The following is a 16813-nucleotide window of genomic DNA, read 5'->3' as shown; positions in this document are numbered from 1 at the left end:
CTATATACCTCAGCCTGGTGTCGCACAACATTATACTCCACAAATAAATGCACATATCTGTACTTTATTAGAGTCAGGATTCAAGAGTTTATTGTCATATACATATACATGTTACATATACACAGGAAACAGTCTGTTACACAGTACAGTGAAGTTCCTACTCTGAATCGTCCCAGAAACCTCTGACATACAGGACACATGGAAAACACAAATTACGAATAGTGAAACACACACACACACACACACACACACACACACATGCACATATATAGTCAATACTGTTGCTGCAACCTATCTTTTATATATATTTATATATTTTAAACTGACATCAAAAATAGAATCTACATAAACCAGAGGTAGAAAAGGAAAAGAATATTTTCCTTTTCTACCTGGTTTATGTAGATTCTATTGTTGTGTCAGGGACAGTCGGAAAAAGCAGTTCACACTGTGTATGGTGTTGTGTGACCAATAAAATGTAAAATTTTAATTTGAATATGTTATTACATACAGATACCCATGTATTAATACATATATATTGAAGACCACCCACTTTTAATACAAAATTTAAAATAATATTCAATATTAGGTTCTTTAATATTTATTTCATATTTAATCTTAAATGTGTTTTTTAAAGTCCACCAGACCTCGTTAAGAATAACCAGGATTTTAGTAAACACAGGAAGCCAGTTGCCCAAATACTATTGTACTGTTTAAATAATGCACCTAATCGAAATAGTTTGAGTGGTTTATTAATAAAAATGTAAATCTGTACTGAGGGGTCCGTGATTTTTTATTTGTTTATTTATTTATATTTTAAAGAGTTTAAAGGGTTAAAAGCTTTCAGTCACTAGGTGGCGATAAAGAAGCCACACAGCCGCATCGCCCCGCCTACTCTTCTCCTATTGGCCAGAAATAAAATTAAAAGCCTCGTGAGGATTGGTCTGCGGTTTAAACTTCTGTTTGTCTGTGGGCGTTGACTTTAATGACAAAGGGCCAATCAGCACGGGGCTTAGAGCAGCGTCTAGTTCAAATTTTGTGTTTTCAGAATCGTAAAAATGTGTAAGGATTAAATTTCTCACCGATTTCATGTTTAAAATTCTAGATTGAGATTTAGATCCTGTATCCAGCAGTCGGTCAGATGAGGTGAGATGAGAGGTGTGTGTCAGTGTTTATTCTCAGAGGAACAGCGGTAGTAACGGCTGCAGTGTAAACACACGGGTGTGTGTGTGTGTGTGTCAGGTTTCAGACTGAAGGATAAATTTCACAGAGAACTGAAAGATCGGTGTGTGATTAGACATCATGCAGAGCAGAACACACTGCTGTAAGTCTAAAGCTCGGGGTATAGGGAATGGAGGTGATAATCAGGTGAGCACTCTGACCTCTCTCTCTCTCTCTCTCTCTCTCTCTCTGTGTGTGTGTGTGTGTGTGTGTGTGTGTGTGTGTGTGTGGATATTAATTAATTAACGTTCATGACCCAACCTCTAAGCCTGTGTAATGGGTTATACCTGGAGTTTCTCATGAATATTCCATAGTTATTGTTATAATATTGTTATAAATATAACCTGTATATTGTTCTCCTTTGTTACAGGAAGATGTTCATCATGTGAAAAGAACCCCATCCTCCCCACAAGGTGCTCCCAAAAAAAGATCTGCCTTTGTTGACCTTACGAATGTAAGCTGACATTTTACCATATTTTCTATTTAATGTGATATATATATTATATAGTATGCAATAATCCATTACCTGTAATCCTTCATATGTGTGATTATTTATTTGTCTTATTTCTGTACTGTATGTACAATCTGCACTTTTGTTTTGTTCTCTTGTACTTGCTGTTGTTTTGTTGTTGTGTTTTGTCATTTTTTGTCATAGAGTATTTTTGTGTTATTTTGTAACTTATTAAGGATTAGGTTCAGAAGTCAATAGAATTTTGTTGTGTGAAACAAAGAGACAATAAACATTTACCTTTGGGCCTTTAGACTCAGAATAAAGGTACTATAAAGGTACTAATCTGTAACTTTCCTTGATGCTGGAATGGTACCTTCAAGAGTACTTTAGTGTGTATCTTTAACCTAGAAATCTTTGTGTTAAAGCTTTACTCTAAAAGGAAATTCTGGCCCAGTTATGTACCTTTTAAATAATATTTAAAGGAAGAAAGATACTAATGCTACAAAATGTGTGTGTGTGTGAGTCCAGTGACAAGGAAAGGTACAGTTTAGTACTCTTTACCTGAGAGTGTACTGATACACACTCTATACTAGAGACACATCCTGACAATCAACATGCTTATTATTATTATTATTATTATTATTATTATTATTAATATTTCAAGTCCGTGCCGTCACCAGGATCAAAAGTTTGAGGTCCATCACGATGCTGAATGTGAACTATATCAGCTGCACATTTTTACTCTCTGTTTTTACGTTTTTCTATAAATCTCTCTCACTCCAGTTCATTTTAACTGAGTTAAATGTTTTGGTTTACGTTTTCCTTTAATCTCAGCCTTGAAAAACACTTCACCATATCTGTTTTCTTTTCTGCGGTTTGCTCTGGTGTTTCTTAAAAATGAAGCAGTGAATTAATATCAGAAGTCCTCTGTATACATGAATATACTGAACATGAATACTTACTGAAACAGCCTCAGAATAGAAGAGTATTTCTTACAGTGAGTTTTCTTGAATGTTTTTCAACAGTAAGCTGATTTCATATTAAAGAATAAAAAATAAAGCTCTTGCCATTAAATCATAAAACTTTATCCAGTTATTGTAAATGATAGAACTGAGATGCATTATTTTGTATTTTATAGCCTGTTTACAGAAGATTATTGACTGTTTTTGTTGAAGAAACATGAAAAATGTACATTATATTCTAGGAAAGCTGGTGTGTACTGAAACGGAAAAACATTTGACCCTAGCACAACCCAGACCTCGGAGTCCTCAGCGCTGGTTCCTGCCGTATTTAAAGCTATGGTCATGTCTCGAACATGCTAGCAAGCGATTATGTAAAGAATTAAAAAGGAGTGTGGCTGTATAGTGAAGCCAAATCCAGAAAGCAAAATCCTCTAACATTCATTCAAGATTAATGTTCTGTCCAGAATAAAAGAATTCAACATGCAATATTTATAAAACAACACAGTGATGATCTCAGAAACTGGGGTATGAGCTCAGGCAGCTGTTAGGATGTGAAAATGAACCACATGCCTCCTTCACCTACAAGAACATTTCTGTGTGTTTGTCTGGAACTGTAGATCAGACTCCTACATTTCTTTCTCTTTTCCCAAACAGACCAAAAAAGTCCAGAATGACGGCCGTGTCAAGAACGGCAAAGCGGTCAAGAAGACACCGACGAGCAAAGTGGTTATAAAAGCGAACAACAACCTGAAAGTGTAATGATCAGTCCTCAGATCCTTCAGACATTTAATATACACAATAATAAATAAATAAATAAATAAATAATAGTAATAATATGAATCCTTTGAGAATTCTTAACTAGTGTTATTACTCTAGATCTAAACAACCGTCATCTGAGGAGCAGTGCAAAAAAGCTGAGGAGCAGCTGGAGCAGCTGGAGCAGCTGGAGCAGCTGGAGCAGGTGGAGCAGCTGGAGCAGGTGGAGCAGGTGGAGCAGTCGATATCAACAGACACTGGTGCATCTCTTCCTAAGGAGCAGCCTGAAGTCCAAGAACAAAAGGTTATTGAAGATTACTATAAAGTTATTGAACAGATTGAAGTGAATTGATCAAACTTATAGCTCGTGGTGTATTGAGTAGCGTCGTCTCCTCACAGCTCGAGAGTTCCTGGTCCGGTTCTGATTTCTCTGGAATTTCTGTGCATGTTCTCCCCATGTCTGTGGTTTTATTCGGGTTCTATGGTTTCCTCCCACCTTTACAAAAACATGGCAGTATGCGGATTGGATATGCTAAAGTGTGTGTGTATGTGTGTATGTGTATGTGTGTATGTGTGTATGTGTATGTGTGTATGTGTGTGTGTGTATGTGTGTATGTGTGTATGTGTATGTGTGTATGTGTATGTGTGTATGTGTATGTGTGTGTGTGTGTGTGTGTGTGTATGTGTGTGTGTGTGTGTGTGTGTGTGTGTGTGTGTGTGTATGTGTGTGTGTGTGTGTGTGTGTGTGTGTGTGTGTGTGTATGTGTGTGTGTGTGTATGTGTGTGTGTGTGTATGTGTGTGTGTGTGTATGTGTGTGTGTGTATGTGTGTGTGTATGTGTGTGTATGTGTGTATGTGTGTGTGTATGTGTGTGTGTATGTGTGTGTGTATGTGTGTGTGTATGTGTGTGTGTATGTGTGTGTGCATTGCCCTGTGATGGAACGGCATATTCCTGTCTTGTGCCCAGTGTTCCCGGGAAAGACTCCGGGTCCAGCGTGGCCGGGATAAGGCTCTTACTGAAGATGAATAAATGATAAAAGTGTTCCTCATTCATCTAACCTCAGAACGATGATCTCTTTCAATTGAACGTGATATTTGTTCATCTTGTTATTAGTTTATAGAGAAATATCTCACACTTCTGTTCATAAACTCGCTCTGCTCATGTAGATCCCAGGAATATCACAGACATCCTCTCGTTATACTCAAGACTTTGTCCGTCTTTCCTGTAGATACCAGAAGAGTTTGATGTTGATAAGGAGCAAGTTGGGGACTGTTTGACGAGTCCGGAGTACGCTAAAGATATTTTTGACTACCTCAGAAATAGAGAGGTGAGAATCTCCTGGGGATTAGATGACATTTTTTGTCTCAGGTTTGTACTAAAATGCTTTAAAAGACGTGAACACGGTGATGTTAACCAATACATTTAAAAGTAAAGTGTGTAAAGTGTGTAAAGTGTGTAAAGTGTGTAAAGTGTGTAAAGTGTGTTTGTTGCTTTTCAGGAGAAATTTGTCTTGACTGATTACATGCACACTCAGCCGGACCTGAACGGAAGTATGAGAGGTATACTGATCGACTGGATGGTGGAAGTCCAGGTAACAACCTGTGATCTGGATCTGTCTCTCTAATTGTCTGTCTGTCTGTCTGTCTGTCTGTCTGTCTGGCCGTCTGTCAAATGTATTCATTACATTTATTTATCTTTTAGCATTAATGTTGTTATATGTGGATGTTTTTCAATAAAACATTTCCAAATCATGATACCATTGCGCTAAATTATTCCTCAGCTCAACAGTCTGGAAAATGAAACCCAGGTTTCGGTTCTTTTCCAAAGTTTTTCAGGGGAATTCAGTAAAAACCGAATTAGTGGTTCTGCCTTCAGTAAGACGGACAGGAAGTGACAGACAGTACAGAGTTAGCAGGATTCTCACACGTGCTGTGAAAATCATCTCAAAAATGAGAAAGTAGAGATCATGACTGGAATTGTGTGAAGGAGAAGATCAGGGGAGGGGAAATACTATCAGTGAGTTTACCTAAATTTATCATTTTTAAAAAGTTTTATTTCAAATCAAATGTGTGCAGTAGGGTATGTATATAAGGGGTGTGTGTGTGTGTGTGTGTGTGTGTGTGTGTGTGTGTTATGATAAGCTAAGTATAAGACATAAAATGCTGTTTTTAAATTGTGGACGAAGTTAATTGACCTTGGATGACCTTTTATGACATCGGATATCTTCTGAATGGTACGAGCTCATCTCAAAAACTCAGCCCCAAAAAATGCTGCTCGCGTAGAACACGCAGTAATTAGCTTGATTAAGTGTCTGATATCGTCGGCGATGTTTAATGATTATAACCGATTATCAACACGTGATTATTTACACGTCTCCACGACGCAGGAAAATTTCGAGCTGAATCATGAAACCCTGTACCTGGCGGTGAAGCTGGCGGACCACTACCTGTCTGTCACAGAGGTGAGGAGAGCGTCCCTGCAGCTCATTGGCTCCACAGCTATGCTCATCGCCGCCAAGTTTGAAGTAAGACAGTACCTAAGAAGTTTCATTGTTCAGATTTACATTATTCAGTGATTTACTACCAAAACAACAACTTATAATGAAATCTCATGATCGGTTCGGAAAGCTGATGAATGATAAATTTGGGAATTGTTTGGGAAAGCTGATGAATGATAAATTTTGGAATGCTGAAAGCCCGTGTTCATGATCAACATGTCAGTTGAGGTTCATTTGTTTTGTGATGCTTCTCACTTGTAGTACACTTGTAGTACTAATAAATTCATGTTTATATTTGGTGTTTTGTAAAGGAGCGCTGTCCTCCCGGCGTCGATGACTTCCTGTACATTTGTGATGACGCCTACAAGAGACAAGAATTCCTCGTTATGGAAAGGAAAATCCTCCAAGCACTTAACTTTGATATTAACATCCCTGTGCCGTACAGATTCCTCAGGCGTTACGCAAAGGTTGGAGGATGTGAAGCTTTAATTATGAGCTGCTTTATAATTTACATGAATTACTGCTTAGTTATAATGCTGATTATAATTCACACAGCTGGAACTCCTGTGATGAAGCGTTTGACAGCGTGTACACTCGTATGCTCAACTCCTTATAGATTTATTCTCCTCCTCACAAACCTCATCGCTACCATGAATATTAAGAACATACAGAACATAAATCTGCTTTCTATAAGCATACCTTAATTTGCACCTTCGCACAGCTTCATTTATGATTTGTGATGTACAGTCTTGTGAAAAAATAAGTACACCCCCTGTAAATGATTGGCTTTTTTTTTTTTAAACATATTTGGACGAGCAAACATTTGATCATCTTTGAAACAGCGCCTATTAATGAAGTTATATACTTGAACAAAACCACACGGGAAAATTTGCTTTTCAATCATTTATTCAACAGAAATATCAATAGATGTGATATTCTTCTGTGCAAAAAGTAAGTACACCCTTGGCCCCAGAAGCTAGTATTGCCACCTTTAGTGAAAATAAGTTCTTGTAGGTGTTTTGCATAATTGTCCACCAGGCTCGCTGGAATTCTTGACCACCCTTCCATGTAATATTCTTTCAGCTGCAAAATGTTTGAGGGTTTTCTTGCATGTTCTGCCTGTTTCACATCCCCCCACAACATCTCAATGGGATTCAAATCCGGGCTTTGACTCGGCCATTCCATAACCCTCCATTTCTTCTTTCTGAGCCGTTCCTTGGTGGATTTGCTCGTGTGTGTAGGATCATTAATTTGTTTAAAGATCCACTTTCAGACAGATGGCCTCACATTATCTTCAAGCACTCTTTGATATGATGCAGAATTCATAGATGAATCTGTGAGTACAAGCTGTCCGGTCCCCGAGGCAGCGAAGCAACCGCAAACCATAACATTTCCACCACCGTGCCTCACAGTTGGTATGAGGTGCTTCTCCTGAAAAGCTGTCTTTGGTCTGCAGTAAACATGTCTGCTGTTACTGTGACCAAACAACTCTACCTCTGATTCGTCTGTCCAGAGCACATTATTCCAAAAGGTCTGGTCTTTGCCTATATTCTCATTGGAAAACTGTAGTCTTGCAAAGGCTTTTTCCTGACACGCCTCACATGCAGGTCAAATGTGTGCAATCTCTTTCTGATTGTAGAAGCATGCGCTTTCACACCAACAGCTGCAAGACTTACTGCAGATCCTGAGATGAAATTATGGGGTTCTTGGAGACTTCTTTTTGCACCAGACGGTCTGCTCTTGGGCTGAATTTGCTGGGACAGATTTGTCCTGGATAAATCGTTTTAAATCTGCGCCATTTGTAGATGATTTTCCTTACAGTGGGATGATGTATTTCAAATAATTGGAGATCTTTTTAAATCCCTTGCTAGACTCATAGGCATCCACAACCTTTTTTTCTCAAGGCCTTACAGAACTATTTAGATACTGGCATGATGACACCACACACCTCAATAGCAAAGGGAACACCAGACACGATGCGAGAGGGGAAAAAATAAGACCGGTTCGACCTGCACTCCCTAAACAGGTTCTAATCACTGGAACATGATCTTCAACACCTGATTCTAATTTTATGGATTTGAAGATGTGATAAATGTAGGGGTGTACTTACTTTTTCCATGTGACTGATCTGTGTTTTGTTAATTTACATGTCAATTTTATGTCATTTGATATTCTCTATCACCTTTATTAATAGTCACTGTTTCAAATAGGAGCAAATGTTTGCTTGTCCAAATATGTTAAAAAAAAAAAAAAAAAAAAACCATGGGGTGTACTTATTTTTTCACATGACTGTAACTGTGAACCAAACCCACAGGTAGCTCATGTTAGCATGGAGACGCTAACTTTAGCACGCTATGTGTGTGAACTGAGCCTGCTGGAGCTGGAGTTGGTACCGGAGAGAGCATCGCGCTTAGCGTCCGCCTGCCTCCTGCTTGCCCTCATCACCAACCACCTGGGAGGATGGGTGAGAACTACACCTACTGTACACACCATGTGGACATATTAAAGATGGAATTGAATATGAATACATGATTCAGAATGAACAGATAATGTTTTCTATGATAGGGGATATGGAGAGGAGGCTATTTTTTTTTTTTCCTTTGTCTCTAGTCAGGAGTTTGCTCCAGTAGCCTGACTTAATACTTGCTTTTAACTATGTGTATATGTACCCAAGATGGCTGCCGTATGAAGCCTGCTGTCGTTTGGAGTGTCACTCGTGCATGTTTTCGTAAATAAGCATTAATACGCAACCATATGGTGCAAAACCAACGTAAACAGTGGGGGCAGCACCATGTGACCGTGTTCGCAACGGACTAACCGGACTAGCGCTGCGTCTCAAATCCCATCCTTATGTAATATTCTAGACTGTTATTGAATACTAACACTAACAGATTTACCCGTTCCTGTTAGAATTTTTAAAACATCTCATGTAGCCTTCAAAGCTCTTTCATATACTCAGTCTCCTGGATTTCTTAGATTGGTAAATACTTTTGAACATAAGGTCAGAGTTTCCCGTTTGAGACACGGATCATGACAACAATCACGACGATGGCAGAAAGAGAGACAGGGTTCATCGGCATTGCTGAAAGTTTACAGTTTGAACTGGAACCTGATGAACAGGAATGTTTTTGCTGTGATGTGCCACCTAGTGGATGTTGCGTTAATCCTCCAGATGCACACAAAGTACACAGGCCAGTGTGACAATACCGCTGCTTCTACACACAGACACACACACCCACTCGTGTTGAGTATACACCAGGCCTCACTGAGCTCCTAAATAATACCACATTTCTTTTCTATTTCTATACAAACCATAACACCTCAGCAGAGCCACAGGCTGATTGTCTCCATGCCACGCCGCATTGATGCAGTAATTCCTGCAAAAGGATTCTTGACCAAATATTGATTGCATAAATTAACATACTGTTCAGAAGGTCGACATTTCCGTATTATAAACGCTTTATTCTAATATTTTGAGATGCTGGATGTTTGATTTCCGCGAGCTGTAAGCCGTAATCGGGATTAAAAAAAAAAAAGAAAGAAAAAAAGCTTGTATGTAATGAATTGAATGTATTGTATGTAATGAATATATGAAAGTTCCATGTTTTGAATTAAATCACGAAATAAATGAACTTTTCCATGATATTCTAATTTTTTTGAGATGCACCTGTACACACTTTCACTTTGTCTGGAGTGCAGACGGCGGCGCTGCAGTACCACAGCGGCTACACACTGGGAGAACTGGGCCCGCTGGTGAGGAGCCTGTACGCCATGCTGGCCAGTCCTGCAGACGAGAACCTCAGAGCTGTGGAGAACAAGTACTCTCACAAGTACGTGAAGATGAGATATGAGATCTTCTGATATGAGTTTCTGAGTATTTGATTTGTGATCCCTCCTTTATCTTTTGCAGAGTCTTCTTTGAAGTTGCGAAACTTCCGCTGGTGCACATCGAGACGTTAGAAGAGACGCTATCTGAACCTGGCTTTACTCTGGGTTAAAGGAAATGTACAGAGAATCGGAAATCTGTTGGTTACACTGTAAATATTATTTATTATTTGTATATATTTAATTGTTGTAGTTTTGTACTAGCTTTAAAACGTTTATTTAGGAAAAAATATTTATCGTGTTTGTAGTTGGTTGATTTAATTAAGCAGAAACTAACAACAGTGTAATTAGAGTAGTTTGAGTAAATAAATACTTGAACATCTCATGTTGCTTCAGTGGATATCGCTGCTGCTTCACAGCTCCAGGTTCAGTCCTCGTCTCCGTGTGGGTTTCATCCGAGCTCTCTGGTTTCCTCCCAAAAACATGCCAGTATGTGGACTTTAGCCTGGACTGAGCAGAATAAAGTGGTTACAGGAGATTAATGAATTCAAAAAATCTTCGTATCACAGAGCGTCTCACTCTCTTACACACACACACGGGCAGTTTGGACCAAGCAATCCACCTACTCAGATGTTTTTGGGAAGAACCCAGAGGAAACCCACAGACATGGGGAGAAGATGTGAAACTCCACACAGACAGGAATCTGAACTCAGGATCGAACTCGGGCGCTGGAGCTGTGAGGAAACGACGCTCCCCCCTGTACCACCCATGTTCTTTTATTAAAATCATTTTATTTTAGCTTGATCATAATTACTCTACAGTTTGTATCGTTATATGGCACTGAATTAACACTATTAAATGGCTTTGTTTTGAAAACTAAAGACTGTACCACACCACCTCGGTCTGAAAGGAGAACACCTTACAGCCACAAGCCTAAAACTTTCCCCTGCGAATCCTGGACGCTTCACCTCAGCACTAATTTACATAAAAATCTGTAATTTTTAAGAAACATTTAAAAATACAATTACAAAAACAAATTTAAAAAAATACCTAATCTGTTATCTTGAATGTTTATTAAAGGCAAATCTTCCTTCAGCCAGTTAAGAGTGAAGGTCTCCCTCAATCCCAATGTGTTTTGGTCCTCGTGGGAGACGTGACCACGCCTCTTTATGCCTTTATTATCACGGCCCTGATGTTCAATTTTACTGCCTTTATCATACGTTTAAGATTACACAATTTCCTCTGTAACATAGAAGCAAACGGATCATTTTAAGGAAACCAAAGCGTTACTATTTTCCCCGTAACGACAAAATCTCATTCATTCTGTACACTGAAAAGCTGGAATATCTTTCATCTCCGATGTCCGTGATGTAGCTAATGCTGCTCGGTGTCTGGAATAACCACTGAAACTCAGGAGAAAGCACTTCAGCAACGTCAGACACATTAAAGATGTGATGTCTCACATGACAAGAGTGTTCATAACAGCAGCAATATTATCATTATTATTATTATTATTATTATTATGATGATGATGTCAGATCCTGGAGTATGAAGTTAAAAAGGAAATAAACTTTAAACATACAAGCGCTGTTCCTTCCATTTACTAAATCAGCAGTAGTGTTTTTCACTCCTCTAAACACTAGACTTCAGCATTCTTCAGTTAATGTTCTTAATATAAATCATCAAAAGCTAAAGAAAATTTGTGCATCTAGTTCTGAAATTCAGTTCTGTTCACCCCCCCCTCCCTCTCCCCCCCCTCCCTCTCTCCTTTACCTTCATCAAGAGCTTGATAATCATCTTCTGAGTTACCTTAGATTTAGAGAAATGTATAAAGCGTAGTGAGCGTACGGTAAACAGATAATCACTAACAGACTCTCATTGTGTTGTGCGTTTCGTGTTTGCATTATTAGACGCTGTTTTGTTAATAAAATGTATTAATATTACTACAGGACCCTCCCTATTTGAAACCTGCTCTGAGAGATCTGCTGTAAATTGCGTTCAGGTCCAAACACTGTGTTAATGTTCATTTCCAGAAGCTTACATTAACACGTGGATCTGTGAGAATAAGACTTCTCGATTTGATGAGTATAACTCACTCCATGTGTACATTAACATTCGGAGTTAATTATCAATTTTAGTCAGGATTCTACACGACGTGTTCGGTTTGAAATGTTCAGGACCGACTTTGTGCAGGATATTACATGACAGCAATAAAAGGCATCTAAACAGTTTTGACTATTTACACAGACATTAAAATGCATTATAACGTCATTCACATGACAAGAGTTTAAGAAGCATAAACGGTTCGTTTCCTTAAAATGATTCACCGATTCAGTCGAGTTAAATCCTGCACCGCCGTCAGTTCATTATCGCTCAGGATTATAATCCTAACGCACGAGTTCCAGCTGATTCGAACTAAAAGGCAAGACTCCGCTGACGTAGTAAGCAATGGCCAGTGAGAGCAGGGCGATGAAGAGCAGGAGGAACAGGACCCTCCAGAAGCCGAGATCCTCCACGAACTCCTGCCATGTGGTGCGAAAGCTGGAGAACACGCCGTCACTGCGGTGGAGGTGAGGGTTGAGGAGCGAATGACTCTCCATGGCACTGAGAGGAAGAAGAGGAACAAGGAGATCTTTTTTGGGGAATAAAGGCGTGTGTACATCAGTAAATACAAAATTTAAAACGGATAAATAGTTTGGAGAGGGATGTGAGCTCATAAATTTATTCATGGACCCAATCAAGTGTTTGATTGATTTCTATTTTATCAAGAGACGCAATCAGATAGATTTCCTGTCACACCGTGCAGTCCAATTATAGTGGAAATATTTCAGTATACTTTATATAACTTTTGTTGGCTTGGTTTATTTTAATGCTCTCGTGCTAATACCTTATTGTTTCTATAGTAACAGCTCGTTCACAGGGACGTGTACAGCAAACGCTCCAGATAATCTAACACTAATAACAGGTAGATGTTTAAAACATATGCTGTTAGAAAAAGACGTTTATGTAACATGTTTGGAAGGAGTCTCCAGTGTCAGCGTTGTGTAAAAGTCAGAGGTGAAGCTGTAACTTTAAATTTTCCACATCTTCAGGACAGAAGAGTTTACACTTCTTTACACACTGTGTGTAACAAGCTGCAATTTGTTTGTCTTATTAACATGACGAGAGAGAATAGAGAGAGAGAATAAAGAGAGGGAATAAAGAGAGGGAATAAAGAGGGGGGTAATAAAGTGAGGGAATAAAGAGAGGGCTGGCGAGGGAACGAGTGTTTATAGCTGCCATAACGTAAGTGACTACAAGAACTAACTCGTTTCACTGAACATTAAATGTAACTATAAATGGATAAAAATATGATGTTGTTCATTAATAAATTCAAAGTTGTAATTTTTGCCAAATCGCTGTGGAATAAGAGGAATAACACGCCATGCTGGTATAAGAAAATAATCCAGTTCAGAGTGGTAACGTATCACACCACCCCAGTGTGGATTATTTTCCTATAACTCAGATAAAAAGGTTCATTTAAATGTATTTAATAAATATCAATCCCCATAAGACATATAACACATCTTCATAACTGTGAAAAAAATCTTAAACATCTGATCATTTGAAATGCACAGATAAATGTTCCTTAGGGGTGTCAATAATTTTGGCATATATATTTCTGAGAGAAAACAGTATTATTTAAAAATGTTCTAATGAAAATGAAAGGAACAGTGTATCGTATTGTTTGAGTAGAAATTATAAATTACTGTGTGAAAGGGTGCCAATAATTGTGGCGTGCATTGTAAGCTCACCTCTCATTATCTGCTATGTGCATCTTCTCCAGGCTGGAATGGGAGCTGCGGTTGAAGCCCTTCACCTCCTGCTCTTCCAGTCCTTCCAGCAGACGAAGAGCGTCTCTGTTCACACCACGCCTCTTAGCCAGGACCAGAGGAGTCGCTCCGTTATGATTACTGTAAAGAAAAAAACACACAGGAACTTTATCACAATATAAACTTTTAAAGCAGCTGCACAAAGATGAGGTCCCGCCCACCAGCCAGCTCTGCCCTACCACATGATAGCTACCAACCAGGGAGGGTGGAGTCTTCTGAGACAAGCAGGTCTTTTCATTAGACTGCCGCTCGTGCTGCATCACAGGGCTGCGTAACACACTCAGAGGAGAGCGCTCTCCACCCTCTTCCTCATACACGAGCTCACAGATGCCCACGATTGGCTAGTGCCACTGTGATTGACAGGGGAGAAAGACTATGCCCCTCCCACCCAGAGAGCACGGAACGACACAAGAGGAAATCTACTGTAGTGCCATCAGAGCAACAACTTCCTGCAGGTGGAAAGGGGTATGTTCAAACAGATTATTCTCAAAGTCTTCTGCTTACAAACTGTGATACAGATTTTCCTCGGCTTATGATTTACTGTTTAATAATCTCAATAAATTATTTATTTGTCCAGAACTGAATAAAGACAAGACAGCGAGCATTTCCACCATTTCAGGGGTAAAGATAGTAGTGGAGGAGTAATAAGATTCAGAATCATTTTGCAGCTCTGAGACTACACCACTACTACTCAGCTCCTCCCCCCAGCTCAGCTCCTCCCCCCAGTTCAGCCTTCTCCCCCCAGTTCCCATGGCAACCTGCTGTGTAAAGTGTAGTCTGATGTTCTTGTGGAGCTCCTTTAACAAATGTGTACATTTTATAAGTTATGTTAATTTAATAATTTAATAAAATATAATATAATCAGAGTAAACAGTACAGGATATCTCTGCAGTGTAATATGGTGTAGATGATTAAATCATTATATCACACAGGCCTAGCTACAAATGCAGTACTGTACAGTATTGGAGTAAACCAGTGAAAAAACCAACCAAATGTCGATCTTGAGTCCGTTGGACACGAGGAACTGGATGGTGTCCACGTGTCCACACATGTGCAGTGCAGTGTTCCCCTGAGCGTCAGTAGCCAGCAGGTCCGCCCCGAACTTGTGTAGCAAGCGACAGATCTCCACGTTCCCGCGCGCCGCAGCCAGGTGCATCCCCGAGCGTCCCCGACAGTCACGAGCGTTTGGGTCGAAGCCGGTCTCCAGCAGGCGCTTAGCGTAGGCCACATCTCCGTCAATGCAGGCCTGCAGCAGCGGGAGTGTGGCCTGCAGAGAATCGCTGGAGAACATGTACGACATGCTGCTGCTAAGCGCACGATCAACGTCCTGCAAAACAATTCCGATTAGATGAGCGTGTTTACAAACTGCTGCAGTACAGAGAGAAATAATATTCCACAATATTTTTTTACAGAACATAACAGCTATCACATTCTATATCTAACACACACATGTGTTTCGCCCTGGGATTTAATGGATATGCAAATTAGTCTGTGACATCATTTGGCGACTTCTACCGACTTTTCGAGCTTGCATTAGCTACTTTACCCTGAAAAGAGTACGAGTCAACAATGCTTTTAATTTAAAGAGTTTCAACATGAACAAATAACACATTAAAGCTGTAACACACACCAACTTCAACTACCTGACAAACAATGAGCTTAAACCTGTCTGTGTTAACCAGTTATTAACAAACCATAAACTAACAACATCTGTAAATGACACCTTTTTCTATTTACTCTGCAGCCTGATCACACGTTAGCCTAGCTGCTAGCAATGTTAGCTAACAACACACACTGACTAGCCTTCAAACATTATGATTTTAACAGACAACATGGCTAACACCGAATAAAAGGAATACCTTAAAAGATATACTAATGTAGGAAATCCTCCGAAACCGATCTTTATTCCTGCTCTACAGACACAGCTTGCTTGCTAAAAACGAAAACATATGACGTAAACCGGAAACTGAAGGCTATCGCCAGAGATAAACTACAACTCCCAAAACGCCTCGCAATGTTTTTGGTGACGTTTGACTACTACGTGTCTTCCAATATATTTGGGATTTGTAGTTTCTTTAGTCCTTTTTGACGCAAAGAAAACAAGAAATGAACAGTATCACCCACAATTCCGTGCTTTTGCATTTGTATCGTTGACTTTAAACACCGATGACAGCCCAGGATGGAGGCAGGTAAGAAATATAGAAATAAAACTACACAGTTAAAGTGGAGTGTGTCGGTCAGTGTGTTTATCGCGCGTGTGTCGAGGTTAAAGTGAGAAACGCTGTGGAACAGAAGTGTTTATTTCTTTCCGGGAATTTCATTTCGTAACTGAGTTGTAAGTTTTCTCATTGTTCCCCGGTTAGTGGCCTGAACACATCCTCAGCACACACACACACACACAGCTGCTTTACATAACGATTACAGCGACTCTGTGTAAAGTACATAACTGTAAAGTCGTGCATGTAAATAAGCCCAGGGGTGAAGTGGGAACGCCGGTGTTTCAGACAGGAGCTGATCTGTCTGATCATTAGCAATACAATGATGTGATTGTTGTAAGATGTACTTTAGTGTGTGTTTACCTCCGACTGTCTGCTGTTAAAAAAACATCCAGGTCTCTTTGTTCCAGTTTTTGCCAAGTATGAAAACCAGATCAACGTGTTCTCTGAATTCCTAGATGATTTACCAGACACTGAAGATCCAGTCTGGGTTTTAGGACAATCTTATCATGTTAAAACAGGTAATAACACACACCTGGCATGGACATGTGACATTCATAGTAAACCATTCTGTAGTTCATATCATCTCCAAGAAAAAAACCCGCATCGGCATCACGTTATTACAAGAAAAACATCATGTTGTTATTATTATTATTATTATTACTATTATTAGAAGAAGAAGTCGTGTTTATTTGTCATGCATTCATTACAGTACAGTGAAATTCTTTTCTTCACACGTCCTAGCTTGTTAGGAAGTTGTGGTCAGACAATAGAGAGAATCATCATGTTATTATGCGAATTAGAGCTTGTTATTACATGAGATGCTGATGTGAATATTTTTCTCACGTGGCCGCGCTGCGTTTCTGTAAATAACATCAGAAACATTTGTCTGAAACGTTGTTATAAGAGAAAATGTGAACGCTTACGCATATCGTAATGAATCGAGTAAACCGAAGCTCTTACAGGTGTTTGTGTGATTGTCATGTTTTTCTCTCTTATTTTGGTTTTCTGCAGA

General features: G+C 39.4%; 3 protein-coding genes across 5 annotated transcripts in view; 2 read left to right on the top strand and 1 right to left on the bottom strand.

The window, feature by feature from the left end:
- Positions 1-1007: 1007 nt before the first annotated feature.
- Positions 1008-9883, top strand: LOC128622078 (G2/mitotic-specific cyclin-B3-like). The gene is made up of 12 exons (XM_053648291.1): positions 1008-1155; positions 1240-1365; positions 1589-1672; positions 3286-3386; positions 3508-3691; positions 4617-4715; positions 4887-4979; positions 5775-5912; positions 6197-6352; positions 8200-8349; positions 9585-9715; positions 9796-9883. Exons 2-12 carry the CDS (start codon positions 1300-1302, stop codon positions 9881-9883), a joined length of 1290 nt encoding a protein of 429 aa, XP_053504266.1. The 5' UTR covers positions 1008-1155; positions 1240-1299.
- Positions 9884-11473: 1590 nt separating this feature from the next.
- On the bottom strand, positions 11474-15558 carry ankrd46a (ankyrin repeat domain 46a). Its single transcript, XM_053648279.1, has 4 exons — positions 15442-15558; positions 14572-14909; positions 13505-13663; positions 11474-12314 (listed from the first exon to the last, which is right to left on the bottom strand). The coding sequence occupies exons 2-4, from the start codon at positions 14880-14882 to the stop codon at positions 12098-12100; spliced, it is 687 nt and encodes a 228-aa protein (XP_053504254.1). The 5' UTR covers positions 14883-14909; positions 15442-15558; the 3' UTR covers positions 11474-12097.
- A 122-nt stretch (positions 15559-15680) lies between these two features.
- atg4a (autophagy related 4A, cysteine peptidase) overlaps positions 15681-16813 on the top strand; it is a 9703-nt gene continuing 8570 nt past the window's right edge. The window contains exons 1-3 of one of the 3 annotated variants that reach the window (XM_053648275.1): positions 15681-15771; positions 16194-16319; position 16813. The exon at position 16813 is cut by the window's right edge and continues 71 nt beyond it. In XM_053648275.1, the coding sequence (XP_053504250.1) occupies positions 15762-15771; positions 16194-16319; position 16813 (137 nt within the window). In that variant the 5' untranslated portion in view covers positions 15681-15761. The remainder of the gene's footprint in view (positions 15772-16193; positions 16320-16812) is intronic. The other 2 variants (XM_053648277.1, XM_053648276.1) reach the window with 2 other exon arrangements.

Source organism: Ictalurus furcatus, chromosome 18, assembly GCF_023375685.1.
Source record: "Ictalurus furcatus strain D&B chromosome 18, Billie_1.0, whole genome shotgun sequence".
Classification (NCBI taxonomy): Eukaryota; Metazoa; Chordata; class Actinopteri; order Siluriformes; family Ictaluridae; genus Ictalurus; species Ictalurus furcatus.
The sequence above is the reverse complement of the archived record's forward strand: the minus strand, read 5'-3'. Positions and strand labels throughout refer to the sequence as shown.